At 37.6% G+C, this 12,931-nt stretch overlaps 1 protein-coding gene across 1 annotated transcript; it reads right to left on the bottom strand.

The window, feature by feature from the left end:
- Positions 1-1,567: 1,567 nt before the first annotated feature.
- On the bottom strand, positions 1,568-12,930 carry LOC113052112 (N-acetylaspartate synthetase-like). Its single transcript, XM_026216450.1, has 3 exons — positions 12,453-12,930; positions 11,193-11,357; positions 1,568-7,158 (listed from the first exon to the last, which is right to left on the bottom strand). The coding sequence occupies exons 1-3, from the start codon at positions 12,766-12,768 to the stop codon at positions 6,791-6,793; spliced, it is 849 nt and encodes a 282-aa protein (XP_026072235.1). The 5' UTR covers positions 12,769-12,930; the 3' UTR covers positions 1,568-6,790.
- Between the last annotated feature and the right edge of the window lies 1 nt (position 12,931).

Below are 12,931 nucleotides of genomic sequence, written 5' to 3'. Positions count from 1 at the left end.
TTCTGAATGTAGAGAAATTAACATGCCATGATTTATTTGCTTTCTTCCTTGTTGCTTCTGACACATTTAATAGCTCTAATAGACGTCTTAATCATATCAGAGACTTTTCAAACAGATTTGCCCACTATAAAAGGGATTCACTGCATTTGATTGGTAACCTAATTAAGCTGCGCCGCATTTCCAGATGGCCTTCCCTCATACAGCCTGGCTTTAAATTACTGTAAAACTAAATGATGCAGCAGTTGTAATAGCAATAGCAGTTGAAATAGGCGCACCAGTGATCCCAGTTCATTTCTCTCTATCATCAGGTGCCCCTCAAAGTCTCACTGTGCACAGGACCATCATGTGGCTCAGTGTGTGAGATGGACCTCCACTGCAATATTACAGCTACTGTACATCTCTCAGAGTCTCCCGCTCTTCCTCTCATCCCGTAACTATGGTAACCAGGCAGCTGCAGTTCCCAATTCTTGTTTCTCGCCGATGTATCCGAGGGCAACGGTAGGAGCAAGCTGGATCGTACCAGTTTCATTTTGAGGGGGGCGAGCTTCCCTTGATTCATTTTTATCCTTTTACTGTTTTTCTTCTCACTGTTCAGAACCAAGTATGTCTTTGCATGAGAATAGAAGTAGCTATTAAATCATTTTTGTTTGTTTGTTTGTACTCCTGATGTTGCCATATACCCTTCAATATATCTCTCTATTGATATATTCAGAGAGCAATTTATAAATATGGTACGGGCCTCTGTCATAAAAACGACTTCATTTCACATGTATTATTAGCTTGGTGAGCCAATGGTGCTGCTTTCTGTTTCTCAGCTGCTATGATGGAACGTCTGTCTGATGAATATTAATAAACTCGGTCCTCATTTAGTGAGTCTCGCTCACTCCATTTTAAACCTGTTAATCTTATCTCTTCCATTTCCGCGGCACCTCACAACTTGTTTAGCGGCAGCCCACTGTCTATTTGCTATATCTCTGTCTTGTGTGTACACAGTCCACACACACACACACACACACACACACAGATTTTCAGTGTCCATCTGTGGTGTCAGATCTTCTGTGCCCCTTCGCAATACACTATATCAATACAAACAGGCCCTCGAAATATGTTCCAGTCACTGTGCGGGATGCTGTTGTGTCTTCAGAGGCGTTAACAGTGCAGATGGATGTAACTCTCTGTGAATGTCAAGATATCGCTAAAAGCCTGCTCTTAAAGGTCTGGCGCTGGGAGTAGAAACCGTTTATCCTGCTAGGTCATAATCCATCTGTTCTCTCTCAAAGTCATTAATTAATGCTTAGCGTCACTGAGATTTGGTGGAGAACATCCTTTAGGATGTGTAACGAGGGATTTGTAATGATATAATGTTTTAAACAAAGTATTTGAGGCTGCCCTTTTACTAATAGTTAGGAAATGTATTATGGCATTTGACTTGCTGAAACCAAAGGACTTTTCAAAGGTCTCCAAACCGTATTGTCATAATAAGAGGTAAATAATGTTGCGCTTCGATTTTTGAATGTTCTTGATATGTGTGCATCCGTTGCAGTTAAAACTTGTTCAGACACACTTGTACAAGCTTTATGAATCATTCCTTTAATTGATACAGTATGTACATCCTTTTCTTTCATAAATCAGGAAAACATTTCTTTACATCTTTACAAAGTTCCTGTGTATTGAGGAAATTAAAGAAAAGGGGGAAACTTAAACAGCAGTTTAAGCAGTAAAAAAAAAAAAAAAAAAAAAAATCCAAAGGAACGTCAGGCAGTACAATGATTTCAGACTCAAAGAACCAGGTGATCACTGTGACCAAATGGGTAAAGCAAGGTCAGATTTACCATGCTGAAACTCGACCCTACTAGACCCCGCCCCATTAGGTGGCTTCTGACCCCGCCCCCATGTATGGCCACATATCATTTCCCTGCTGTGCTTTGTGTGGTCTTGTTTCTATAGTAACAGGCAGCCAGTGACTGAAATGTGACCACACTGACATAAATGGGGCAACTAATGCCAACTTACACCAGAAATTGTAAACATGAGCATTTCTAAAGTAAAGAAAAAGTGTTTCTGCAAACTTGTGAAATCATCATTTAAGTGCCATGCATTTCCAAAATATTTCCAGGGATGTACGCATAAATTATCAGTAATTCACAATAATAAGTCTCTAGTAGTAACTTCTAAAAGCTCATAATAAGTGCCGAGAGGATGCTGGGACTCTGAAAGTTGCTTTTGCTCTGACTGGCACATGTAAGCTGAATTGTGTCTCAGTTGTACTGTACTGTACTTGTACTGTTGTCGTTTTTTTATTTTGTATTTTTGTAAACATCTTAATTATATTTATATAGTTTCTGTTACAAAATGATCATAAAATGTTCCCAAATGCTATTTACAGTAAATTACACTTTACAACTTTACACATATTAAAATGTTAATAAAAAGGTTGTTTTTGTTTTCAAGAAAAATCATAAAAGCTTTGTTAATATGAACCATGTGTGCGTTTTGCGCCACTTGTAAAACTGGTGTGTGGTGTTGATGTTTTTACTGTCACAGATTGTTGGAGACTGCACTCCTGGTGAATCAGGGGACAGTGGATATTTGAGACCGACCAATCGTGGTTCAGAGCTTGAGACAACTTTCAGAGGCACATGACATCACCCAGTCACAAAGGTTTTTCACTTATTTTTCCAAGCTTCATACCAGTAAAACATAAAAATCCAGCAAAAAAACTGAAGCATACAAGATGCAAGTAAACATGTCCGTTGTAATTAGAATTAAAGGAAATATAAAACTAATGAGAATATACAAAACATAACATTTACATTCACACTTTGTTAGGCCTTGGCTTGCCTGTGGTGATGTTGTGCCAATGCTAATAACATTTTAGCGACTGTCACCAGTAAAGGATGAGGGATTGAACATCAATGCAGCATTTTAACATTTTTATAATCTCATGGATTATATTCTTATGTTGTGTTGTTTTTGTTTTTTTCAACTGTGATACTTCGTATTATTGCTTGATAAAATGGCACATAGGCTTGATTTCCAAATGAATTCTACAAAGATGAGTTGTGGTAACATCTTAAAGACAAAAGGGAAAAAGAATGAAATACAGCAAACATCTCGACTTTGGCAAATTTAACTTTTAAAAAAAAACTTTTAATACGTTGTAGTGGATGATAAATAAGCGCAAGACAAACCCTTATTTAAAAAATTAAACAAAAAAGAAAATAATCATACAGTTGAACTACAAGTGCCACTACCTCCTTGACACTTGAAGCCACAATTAAGGGAGTGCTTTCAACCTAGAAAATGAAAGGAGAAGGGAGCAGCTCCACACATCGGTGCCTTGGCTTGTTCCATGCATCCCTTAAACAAAAGGTGACAGTGAAGCAAGACCATCTACCATTGTGGATTTTCCCCGACTCCCTTCTCCTCCTCTGTTAAGTGAAACATTCTTAGCAGCCATCTCTTTCATGCAGGTTACCAAGGTCAATCTGAATGCCTTATCATCTGTTCTTTTGAACTAACACTAGAAATATATATACAAAGAATGCACTTTATTTCTGTTTTTTCTTTTCTTTTTTTAAGACATGGGTAAAACCCCATCTTTTTATCCTTGCGTAACAACTTGGCCGCACTGCTCCAACTTCCAGAGACTTTCACTAGCCAGTCAAGTCAGCAGTCTAAACCCACATATGACACACTAACTGTATACATAAATCCAAATTATTTGAGCCTTTAGCATGTGCAAAAGTTTTAGCATGTGCAAAACTAGCGGCATGATCAGGGACTGGTCAACGGGTTAGTTAAACACAAGCAGTGATCATGGTGTTTTTGCACCCGCTTGCAATTTTAGCATTACAATAAGGCTCTCTTCAATCTGGCAACAATACATGCACCTTATACATGAAATCCCCAATCCCATGCTAACTGCATTCAGAGTAATAAGATAAGGATTTTCAAGGCAGTTGCACTACAGAATAAGAATAACACTCATAGCAAAAGACCTCGAGTAAATCAAACACCGTTCAAATCTGGATCTTCAATATACGCAGTACATTGCTGATTGCCGTGTACATTCACATCTGCCAAATCCCATTAAGACATTAGTATGTTTTTCCAGTTGATCTGTTGCTGATTCCTAAATGTTGAATTGTATACAGCTTTGTGCTATTGTATATTTTCATAATCTCTTCTAATTATGTGTGTTTGTGGATTGTTTTAACCTTTCACAGTTTAGCACTAATGTTTCACAAGATCTCAGGTAAGCGATCTGTAGCCTGTTTGCTTTGGGTTTACACTGGCCTTTGTGCTGAGAGATTAAATATCCCATCATGGATTCAATTGTCTCAGCCTTTCTTAAGAATGTTAAGTGCATTCAAACACAGCGTAGCTGACCACTTTTTAAGGGAAACGGGTGAATGCTATGTTTAATTTGACCGGCACACACTGGCAAAGTTGTGTCTAGTGAGAATTGCTTTCTAAGTGCCTTATTCGTTTCAACCCACATGGCTAAAATAGCGACGTCCTCAAGTAAAGTGAGAAGCGTCACGTAACTGAACTGTAATCAAAACAGCGCATTCAGATAAATACTTTTCAAATCTCACAATATCCTAAAATATGACAGTAAGAAGTTTAGAATGAACCGAAATAACAGAGGAATATAAAAAGAAACAGCTCCACTTTTTAAGACTTGCCATGTGAAAGATGGTATTTTCTTGCTCATTTTTCTTTCAAAGACGTTTCATGCAACAGCAATTTCTTTAAACAATGAAACACACGTATCTGTTATATGTTCACTTAAAAAAAGAAGCTTGTTTTACATAGTTTTAAATATACTTCTTTTCCAGGGCAGGCACCGTACGCACAAACCAGGTACAGAGGCATGCCACATATTTGCATTGCTCTTGCATTCTACTATTGGCAGCTGTGATGTCAATGAAGCAGCAAGCTGGTAGGTAGTCCTATTATTTGGTTGACCCCGCCCATCTCATATTCTAAACCACGCCCACAACTCTCCGCACTGCTACTGTGACATCACAGAGGGAGGGAAGTATGGGGATAGTACAAGCTAGAATGGGAAAAAAGCAGCGCAACAAGACTCCGTGGCGCATGCAGAGATGGGGGTGGGGATGAAGGGTGGGGACGAAAGGGAGGGAGAGATCTGGCCCAGGGTTGCAGTGAGATATTCAGATGGGGGTGGGGTTAAAGTCGAGGAAAACTGACGATGTTCATGTTTATTTGTTTTTATGTTTTTTGTTTGTTTGTTTGTTTGTTTTGCACTACATATTACTACTATGTATTTTAAATCACATTTAGTTTCTTAACTTTATACAACATTGTCACAGATGAGGCTCATTGTTGGTTTGTATCTCTCCCCGTGCTGGTACTGTGTTAGGAGGATAGAGACAGAAAGAGATTATGTCATAATATATGTATACAAACGTTTTACATATACATATTGAACAGTTGCTGAATATAAAGCCTTATATATTTTGTAGGTATACAGTCAATTTTTAGGTATATTTATCCAAATTTAGATGTGTGCTCAGATTAATTTCTGTTTTATCATCATATTGCTGCTTTTATGCCACCCAAGTTTAATTTGAATACAATTCTGGCTGTTTTTGCTTTGTATTTTAAATATGCATCGGAGGAGCAATAACAGATTGGGAAGCATGACCACAATTCAGTAGGTTTTTGATAAGTTTTTTTCACCAAATGATCCACAAAGTATGCAAAAGTTTAATTAAGTCATTATTAAAGCTTCATTAAATCGGTTCACAAATAGATATGTGCTAAAATCGGATCAATGGCAATTATGGGATACAGATTATCACAGTATATGTAATGTGTAAACTCTTATAATCACATTTCGAGTTATTTATTTATTTTAGATTTCAATTGACATTTTTTGTAGCACTTGTTTCTGTAAACATAAAATTTCACTTACTGTAACTGTAATTTCAGCCAAATTAAGTGTAGGTAAACATTTATTTCCCTACGGTTTTCTCAAAAATTACAAGTATTCATGTTTTTCTAGTGATTTCTGACGTTTGTTGATATTGTGGTACAGCATTAGGAACCTTCTCAACAAAACAAAGATTATATTGCAAAGTTGTTATCACAACCTATTATACAAGTGGTGCTTAGGGATATAAATAACATTTTTAGCTCTTTTTGTTCATCAGTTTGACACAGTTAAAAATTCTGTGCTTTTGAAGAGAAATTTTAATTCGATGGATTGTGAGACTCCACCAGGCTGGTGCTTTTGCATGTTTCAAATGTACTTCCTCAGGAGGAAGGTGGCCTCAGAAAAGGTGGATCAAACTTTACTACCTCCTTCCCTCCAGTTCCAGTGTCCACTGGATCATGAACTATGATGATGGTCTGTGCTACTCTGTAGATCAGCCTAAGAATGCTTTAGAAACAGGTCAGAGGCAGAATTTAGCTGCCTCGATCTATGTGTTTTCTTAAACTGTGAACACATTTACATTTATATCCAATCAAGATTAAATCATTGGGGCTATTCATTTGTTCATGGTGTTTCAGGGCAAGGTGAGCATGAAAAGAAAGAATAAGAGAAACATCCAGTGTGGTCACTGGTCAAAGGGATGAAATGTTCTGCTAAAAAAACAATGATCATGAAAATGAGAATAAAAATGAAGATGAATAAAAATAAAGGTTGTAGGAACAGATAGGACTTTTAAAAAAAAGCCCAAAACATAAATAAATAGGTAGAAGAAGCACTGTCGTTTATACTCTATCTTCTGCACTCATGTTAACTCTCTGTCTCTCACTCTTCATGAAGCTGCAGTTGGTACCGGCTGTAGCGAATCTGGAAGAAGAGCCTCTCCAGCGGTGAACGGGTCATCCCTGGTAGCGTGTAGTCCTCAGTGTCTCCCACTCGCCGGAAACCCAACGACTCGTACAGCTTGTGGGCGGCCATCTTGACTGCTGTTGTGCCCAGAACCACAGCCGAGTAGTTGTTTAACATGGCAAATTCTAGAACACGTCGACCCAGAGCCTTGGCGATGCCTTTTCCACGAAAGCGAGAGTCCACTGACATGCGACGGAGCTCCACTGTGTTGTCATATTCTCGGCCTTGCGCTGCCACGATGCCCACAACCTGGCCTTGCAGAACTGCCACCCAGAAACAAGAGCCTGTGGGAATCGAAACAAAGAGAGCTTTAGAGAAACACTTTGGCTGTTATTTGTAAAATCTAGCTTTCAATTAAAGTGTCTTGATGAAAAATTTAAGAGTAAGAACTTTTTTTTTTTTGCCTCTTTCCATCTGAATCTAATATTCATCATAGCATGGGCTGCTTCTCAACACCTCTCATCATTAGAAGATCAAGCCGATCAAATCTTTCAGTTCTAGACTCATAGAAATCCATTCATCTTGCATTATATAGAAAAATCAATGATTCACTTTTCAATAAGATCGGCAAAGTAGTCGATGAGAGGTTAATTAAGCATGTCAATAAATGTGCTGCATTGAAACAATAAAGTGGAGGTAAATAGTTAAGCAAAGTTATACTCTTTTCAAGTATAAAAACACTTGATCAACCATACACAGTTTTTAAAAGTTATGTTCACATGGAGATATATAGTGATGTTGCATTAGTGTGAGTGCAGCTTACAAATAGATTGAGTTCTGAAATGTGAAACCACATTTAAGCACACTGTGTAGCAGTCTGTAATTATGGATCATGCCAGTCAAATTCGATTCCAATTGCCCGGAATTACAGATGCCCAAATGTGCTGTTAATAGAATATAACACATGGGAAGAGATATTTATGATTAGTCCATTGTTACTTTCACATATGTTAATGATTGAGTGTGCAATGGAAAGCCTGTCATAATAATTTGTTTACAATGTTTCGTTGTAGGAAGAGTAATAAAATATGTGTGCCATCAAAGGTATTGGTGAGTCCCATGATTGACATACTTGAAATTTGTTTTTACATGCTCAAATGCTGATTACATCACCACTGGTGATAATTCTCAGAATTCGATGACTTGTGGAATTTGGGAAGTTTCTTTTGGTATTATCGGATAACGTGCACTTTTTCTAGTTGGGCAAATCAACTGCCATCTGTAGGTCAGATCAGGACAAGAGCGGAGCACAGGTTATGGTATTTCTAATCTTAAACATTATTCATGCTCGTAAGGCTCAGTTCTGTTCTGCTGAACTAACTACATTAAGTTACTTATGGAGTTGAAGATAGAAGAGAGGGGCAGGACTGTCAAGAAGCTGCAAAGAATATATACAAAAGGAAGGGACTAAACTGAGAAAATCATATTGCCATGTTGTGACATATTGCTATGTCACACAGAGGTGCGTGTGTCATAACTGCATTAGCTTCAGGGCTATTAATCACTGTGAGACTGAACGTCCTGCTATACACTCATCCGTTTTACTACACACACACACATTTGCACAGCCCCTCCCCAGCTGTCTGATAAATGCTTCTCTTGTATGTGTGCAAGGCCATTAAAATGGAGAAAAATAACATTAGGCAATAATATGAGCAAATCTTTATGATCATCATTTACACTATTTCCTGTTGAATATGCAGATTCACATCGCATTGAGGAAATTAAATATGCCACAAATACCATTTAATTATGTCATTAATGACTTGTGGGTAGCATTAAAGATCTGCCTGTGTATTTTCACATATTAAAGCAATATCTCCCTGCTTTACATTATGGGGTGTTTGTTCTCTTCCAAGTACCTGACAGAAACTCTGTCCCTACAATATTATAAGCCACTCCAAAAAGATGTTTAGTGCATTCAAGAAACATCTAGCTCACGCTGGCAGACAACCCATATATTCTTTTACCATTTCCTCCTCAGATGCAGGATTCCACATTAGCATAGCAAGAGAGAAAATCCCTTGGGAAAATCCTTTGTCTGCATGCTGCAACTAAACAAAACTGCCATACATAACTCACAGCGGGGCTTTGATTCACACCTTCCCCCATTTCCTGATCCGTCTTCAATTCTCTCTTTCATTTGATGCAGGACTAAATAAGAAGCCTTCATGCATATACACTGTCTGCAATTACTACTCTTTTATGCTAAGATGCATAAAATTGATGACAGTAAAGACATTTATAATGTTTTAAAAATATTAATATTTCAAAGAAATAGTTGTTTTAGCACTACTAAGGTGAAATGTTATTACAATTTAAACCAACTGTTTTGTATTTTAATATATTTTAAAATACAATTTATTCCAGGAATTAAAAAAAAAAGCTGAATTTTCATCAGACATCACAGTCATTAAAATATGCCAATTTGCTGTTGCTTTGCATTTTTGTGGAAACGGTAATAGGATTCTTTAATGAAGAAAGTTCATAAGAACAGTGTTTATTTAAAAAAGGACGAAGACATACAAGTCTTGTCATGTCACATTTGTCAATTTAGGATTATTTAAAGAAATTGATCACAATCTTACGGATCTTTATGGGAGTGTAGTGATAGACAGTCCACACAGCACCATCAGATACACACAAAGGGCAACAAAGTTACATATTTTAATCTGGTGATAGTGGCCATTGGTCTGCCTTCCTCGGTGCAGTGTGAATTGGTTATTATAATGAACTTGCTTTAAAGACCCCCATAATTTTTATCTCTAACAGGTAAGGCCATTCTCTTGTAGACCTGTTATGTGTTATATAATTCTACTAGTGTCTGGTGGCAGAGCAGATTTGCCAGACTCATTCTGAGTCTGGAGTCTGCGGAAACAGACACCATACACAGGTCCGGATCTAATATACAGTACACTAGGGATGTAAAAAAGACCCTTTGAAACTTCTAGTGTTGAATTGCAAAGAGCATTATTATGATCAGCAGCATCTGGCTGTTTGGAAAGGGAGCTGTTGAAGTGCAGCAGCCCAGTTTACCATAGGCAATAAATGTCTGTCCTTACACTAACGCTGTCTGAAGAAAGCCCATAGAGTAATAAAAGATTTCAGCAACCCAGCATTCAATCTGCACATGCTACTACCATCTGGCAAACAATTCCAGAACACCAATCATAAACGAACACTTAAAAGAACACTTTCTACCTGCAAGTCGTCAGGGTACGGATGAGCCACTAACTAACCTCCATTGTTTTGTCACTTTCCAAGTGTTTCAATAATATCTGCAGTATTTATTAGTATGTTTACTACTGTATCACAACTGAGGTACATTAAGGATCATAGCTGTAATTCTGAGTTTGCCGCAATACAATTATCAGCATTTTTTCTCTCAATCAATAGGGCCACATGACTCCAAACAGTTATCCTCAAGAGCAGAACTGAGAGAGACTTTCTGCATATTTCATGAGTCTTCCACATTAAAGCTACACATCAGCTATTCACCCCCTCTTGGACTCCGGAAGTGCAGTATTTAACCTCAGTATCACAGGTACCGATCCTGAGAATCTATGTTCTGGTGAGATAAATGGTTGATTGGGGAAGCTGGTGCATTGTGGGAGACTTATTTCAGTAATTAAACATGAAGTTTATATACGTATTTGAACCTGTGTGTGTGATTAGCATAAACATATTCACTACCAAGTGCTCGGGTGCCATTTGGCATAGACATATTTATACATCATACATTATATATTTAAATATAGTGACTTTTTAGATATTAGATGTCATTGACTTCACCAATACAATTAACTGCTTACACACCACAGAATCTGCAGACAAACATTAAATGCATACAGTACCATTCAAAAGTTTGCCAGTAATTTTATTTTTATTTAGCAAGGACACATTTGATTGATCAAAAGTGACAATAAACACTTTTACAGTGTAACAAACAAAACAAAAACAATCTATTTTATATAAATGCTGCTCTTTTAAACTTTCTATTCATCAAAGAATAAAGAAAACTTGAACACCAGATCAGCATGTTAGAATGAACCTTAAAATGATTAAAATTCAAATTATCTTTTTCTTTTCTTTATTCATTTATTGCACTGTAATTTTGATCAGACGAATGCATCCTTGTTTTGTTTTGTTTTTCTTACAGACTTTTGAACAGTAGTTCGAACATGTGTCCAGGTTTGGCTATACTTATGAGGTCCGTATTTTTTTAAATGTCTTCACAAATGTAGCAAAACATGTTGACAGCCTAGCTGTGATGATCATTTTGTGTAAATGTGTGTGTGTGCTTAAAATTACACCTTACCTGTGGGTTTCATGTAATATCCCTCAATGTCTGCCATATCGGTGTGCAGCGCACAGTCCAGGTAGTTGAGAATGACTTTTCTGCTGTAGTAATAACGTGCACTCATTAGAATAAATGGTGCGCAGAAGGTCAGTGTGTAGGATTTGGTCATAACATAGCACATTACTATGGAGAAATGGAAGAAAAATAAACGACACCTGTCAGAAAAGAGAATCAAATGTTTGATTTTTGGCAGAGGAGAGACAAACAGACATCAAATGTTTTACACACTAGGAATGTGCAGATACACCCTGAGCAGTGAGATGTAGTGAAAAATAATTAAACAGTGTATTAATATATATAAATGTATTAAAAAATATTTCTACATTTGCACGGCTTGGAAATTTAATGGCCAATGGATGGCGCCACAACAGGGTCTTCATAGATGCAATTAAACCCAATAAACTATGTATGTGTATGTCGAGACAAAAAAAAAAAAGTAAGTTGACACTAGATGGTGCTCTTGAGTACAACTGACTTGCTGCATTATCCACACGCTCCACTGCAACACGATGAGCTCTGTTTACTGTCAACATAGAGATGCTTTATACTCCAACACACTATAAATTGTGTTTACAAAGTCTTTTGCTACTCAACAATTAGCCTTTATGATTAATTTATCTGAGAAATGATTCCCGTAGACTACTATGTGTTTAGTGATGTTAAAACACCTCATTCATTTCAGATGTGTGGCATAAATATATTTTCAACGCAGCATAAAAAAGGTTGTTTACCACGGTGCTGTGTTACGCCTGTAGTTGAAAACCATTGAAAATCATTGGTAAACATGAAAATGAAATAATCATTAAACATTGTACGTGTCATTAATAGTTAACAATTATCTGTAAACAAAACGTCACATATCTAAACAGGGAACAAACACAACTTCGTGCACTAACATGAGACGTATGTGGAGAACGCTGTGCGCTGACTGCGCTCGCGCGGGATTCATTCATTCATTCATTCGGCGCGCGCGCACACATTAACCGGTGCCGCATGCTCTGGGCTGCTGCTGCTGCCTTTGTTACTTCTTTACTCGTATTCAATAGCATTTTAAACGAAAAAAGATTTCAAGATTATGTACGCGGAGAAAAAAACATTAGCTTCTTAGTTTTACGCATGAAATGTCTGAATCGATTAGGCTCGTCGTTTTAGTTATAAATGAACTTGTTGCAGAGGAACCCGTTACGCTCATCCTATACCCATAGTCTGACCACATACCTGTGAGTAAGGCATAGATAAATTGGGTTCTAGTTTTCTGTTTTAGACCCCGAAATGCCGAATTGGGTATCCGCTCCATGATTCCCTCGGTGAAGATCCGGCGCACCTCCTCATGGTCCGAACGTTCAAACTCTCGAATAAAAACCTGGTCCCGTTTTTCAGCCTTACTCTCGAACGCACTGGGAGAAGGCGAAGAAGACGTCCACATTTGCGAGGAGGAAACTATAATTGAATCTTTTTTGGTACCAGCTATGTCCTCGTGTTCTTCTGCAACGATTTTAGTCTCGCAAACCATTTTGGTAGACGAACAATGCATGCAACTGGCCTGAAATGAACCGAAATTGGGGAGAATAAAAACAAAAACAAAAGATGGATGATGGTCTTCTTTATTATGGAAAGAAAATAGACTGATGTACTACTGCAACCCTGAGCTTCCTCGCGACCAAGACTTATGCAGACGGCGCATCACAAGTGGTATT

This window comes from Carassius auratus, chromosome 32 (assembly GCF_003368295.1).
Source record: "Carassius auratus strain Wakin chromosome 32, ASM336829v1, whole genome shotgun sequence".
NCBI lineage: Eukaryota > Metazoa > Chordata > Actinopteri > Cypriniformes > Cyprinidae > Carassius > Carassius auratus.
This window is presented reverse-complemented; position numbering and strand designations above follow the sequence as displayed.

What these genes read in the sequence shown, in the direction of transcription:
- LOC113052112 (XM_026216450.1), bottom strand. Translation starts at nt 12,768, where the DNA reads ATGCATTGTTCGTCTACCAAAATGGTTTGCGAGACTAAAATCGTTGCA. An exon ending in TATCTATGCCTTACTCACAG is followed by an intron (nt 11,358 to 12,452) that starts GTATGTGGTCAG and finishes ATTTCTCCATAG; the next exon opens with TAATGTGCTATGTTATGACC. An exon ending in ATATTACATGAAACCCACAG is followed by an intron (nt 7,159 to 11,192) that starts GTAAGGTGTAAT and finishes CGATTCCCACAG; the next exon opens with GCTCTTGTTTCTGGGTGGCA.